Raw genomic sequence first — 2,751 nt, 5'->3', positions numbered from 1 at the left:
CGCCGTTTTGGCCAATTTCATGGGAAACCGAGAACATTAATTTTATTGCAGCTGTGTTCTGTATTGAATCATTTGGTTACATTTTAAATTTGAACCTAAGTTATTTATGGATACAACTCTTTGGCTTTCCAATGACAGGCGTGACTCTTCGGATACAACCCATTATAATTACATAACCCTAGGGCTACCAATATATATACAACAGAGATGATCAGATCGAAATTTACAAGCAAAGCTACAAATCTATTCTATTTTCATAAACTCTATGGCTCCGATGTATGTATTAGTTGAAGAGTTGGATAAGGACCATACTTCAGTTGCAATCAGATGGAGGGCCGTGCGCACCTACAATGTTTGGCACAGTAGAGGAAGAGATCAAATCAAGAGCAGAGAGTGTGTCTTCCATGATGAAGCGGTAATCTATTATTTTTTTGATGTCTAAAACATTGTAAACTGTAAATTGTAAAAAATTTTAAAAAATGCAGTACAAACATTGCTATAATGTCTATTTAATACACATTATTTTGTTTTGTATTTATAGGGTTCCTACATTCACCTGCATATTCCAGGAAAGAGTGTTTCTCCAAAGAATGATTTTGTAGAAGGAAATGTGTACTGCATAAAAAAAAATTTGGTAGTTGCTCATTGGTATTGCTATAAGACATGTGAAGGAGAGTACATGATGAAAGTTTTTTCTGAAACATTGGTCAAACCTTATAAAGGGTGTGATTTTCCAAGGTATATGTATAGACTAAAGCCATTTGAAGTTCTGAACACACTGGATGCAAATATTTTGGTTGGTAAGTTAGAAAATATTCAAATTTTTCATGGTTTTGAGGCAGTACTAAATACTACTGATCTAATACTTCTTTTATTTTTCTAGATGTCATTGGCCGTGTAGTTGAAATATACTCTCCATTGGAGAAGATGATTAATGGGAGACCCTCTCGGTTGATAGATTTTGTGATTGAAGATTTGAAGTAAGTTTACACAAACCTCAAATGTTTTATTTTACAGATTGAAAATATGCATCAATTTTTTTAAAAAAAAATTCATGCAAGGGTAATCAAGTGAAATGCACTGTCTGGGATGACCATGTAGAGAAAGTGAAGCCTTTTTTTAAAAGTGATCTTTTGGATCCAGTGATTGTTCTAATTCAGATGGGTCGGATTAAGCTGGTCGAAAAATGTAAGTGTAATTTTACATAACAATTACCTTGATAGTGCTTTTTTGAATGTCTTCCTTAAGAGCTTTGTGTTGCTGGAATATCTACCTCTTTCTTCTTGAGTATCTGCAGTAGTGTAAATAGACTATAGTGAATTTGAGAATTTTAGTAGATAATAGTTTGTTCCTTATCTAAGTTCTTACCTCAGTTTCTTTGTGAATTTTCTGTTCCTGCAATCAGAGAACTCATTTCCAGTATTGTACTCTTCTGTTCTTGCAATACATGAGTATTTGTTAATCCTTATGATTTTGTAATTTATATTTGTGTAGCTGGAGAAGTAAAAATTTGCAGTTCTTATGATGCTACAAATTTGCTATTCAACCAAAATACTTTGGAGTTTGTTGAATTCAGAAATAGGTATGATGCATTTCTTTAACATATCAATGTTACATATCTCTAAAACCTGAGAACAGCAGATTCATATTTGTGTATTCAGTCTATCTATGCAGCAGCAAACGCCTTTGAAGAGCATTACATCGAATTCTACTTTTAGTCATGGTACTACAAGTGGAGTGGAAAGCAGTACAAAAATGCAGATCACAACATTATCTGAGATCTTTTCTAAAAGAGAGGTATCTATTTCTTAATAATCCAGTGTAGTTATGTACTTTTAAAACATATTGAATTAGAAATCTATTTTTTTTCATGGCAGATTGGTGATTTTTGGGTACCATGCAAGATTATAGGTATTGAGTCTGATCCCAATGATTGGTATTACAACTCTTGCCCTAAACCAAACTGTAATAAGAAGTTGGAACTCAACTCTGGAATGTATGATTGTGGCAAATGTGGTGGTCGGTTTGTTAAAGGTACCCTAAGATATAAGCTTAAAATTCGTGTGGTTGATGTTAATGGGACAGCTCCACTCCTTTTATGGGACCGTGAAGTTCTTGAGTTGTTGCGTTTAAAGGCAGATGAATTGAAGGCTATGCAGTCATCTGTGAGTTCCCTGATTTTGAACTTAACTTAGATGTCTATATAATAGATTAGTAAAATGCCTTAACCACTAATGGTCTTTTTTTTTTTTTTTTATGTTTTAGGTAATGACAAAGGTTCCTAAAGACATTAGGAATTTAAAAGGGAGAGGTCTGTTTTTTAAGATTTCTGTGAAAAGTGAAACATTTGATAACCTCGATAATGCAGTTCCAGTACTGCAAGTCAAACACTTTCCTGAAATGTTTGAAACCTACTGTCCTGGGCTAATCCAGCATAACGATGATGAATTTTCTTTCAAGCTACAACTAACACAGGATGATTCTGACTCAGATGAGGTATTTATATAGATTATTTCAGTCAAATAGCCTTTTAAGTTTCACTAGCAGTATATGCTTATTTGTTATCCTGTTCAGGGTTTTTTTTCAGATGATCCTACAGAAAGTCCTATTGCTGTTACTCCTGGAAAGCAGAATGAAGCTGGGAATGAAACCGAAGCAGTGAAGCGAAGTCTGCTGGATGAATTCTCAAGTACACAACCATCAAAGAAAAAGAAAGAGGTTGTAGTGAAAATGGAGAATGAGAAAGAATAG

General features: G+C 33.8%; 1 protein-coding gene across 1 annotated transcript; it reads left to right on the top strand.

Annotated features, from left to right (window-relative positions):
• Positions 1-265: 265 nt before the first annotated feature.
• LOC116023465 lies at positions 266-2,751 on the top strand. The gene is made up of 9 exons (XM_031264466.1): positions 266-415; positions 542-800; positions 884-980; positions 1,127-1,188; positions 1,495-1,582; positions 1,662-1,797; positions 1,878-2,165; positions 2,266-2,496; positions 2,575-2,751. Exons 1-9 carry the CDS (start codon positions 266-268, stop codon positions 2,749-2,751), a joined length of 1,488 nt encoding a protein of 495 aa, XP_031120326.1.

The sequence above is a fragment of the Ipomoea triloba genome, chromosome 6 (genome assembly GCF_003576645.1).
Source record: "Ipomoea triloba cultivar NCNSP0323 chromosome 6, ASM357664v1".
Lineage (NCBI taxonomy): Eukaryota > Viridiplantae > Streptophyta > Magnoliopsida > Solanales > Convolvulaceae > Ipomoea > Ipomoea triloba.
This window is presented reverse-complemented; position numbering and strand designations above follow the sequence as displayed.

Bases quoted from the DNA above. Each gene is read 5' to 3' on its own strand.
- LOC116023465 (XM_031264466.1), top strand. From the start codon at position 266: ATGGCTCCGATGTATGTATTAGTTGAAGAGTTGGATAAGGACCATACT. The intron at 416-541 runs GTAATCTATTAT...TTGTATTTATAG, and splicing joins GTGTCTTCCATGATGAAGCG to GGTTCCTACATTCACCTGCA. The intron at 981-1,126 runs GTAAGTTTACAC...TTTTTTTAAAAG, and splicing joins TTTGTGATTGAAGATTTGAA to TGATCTTTTGGATCCAGTGA.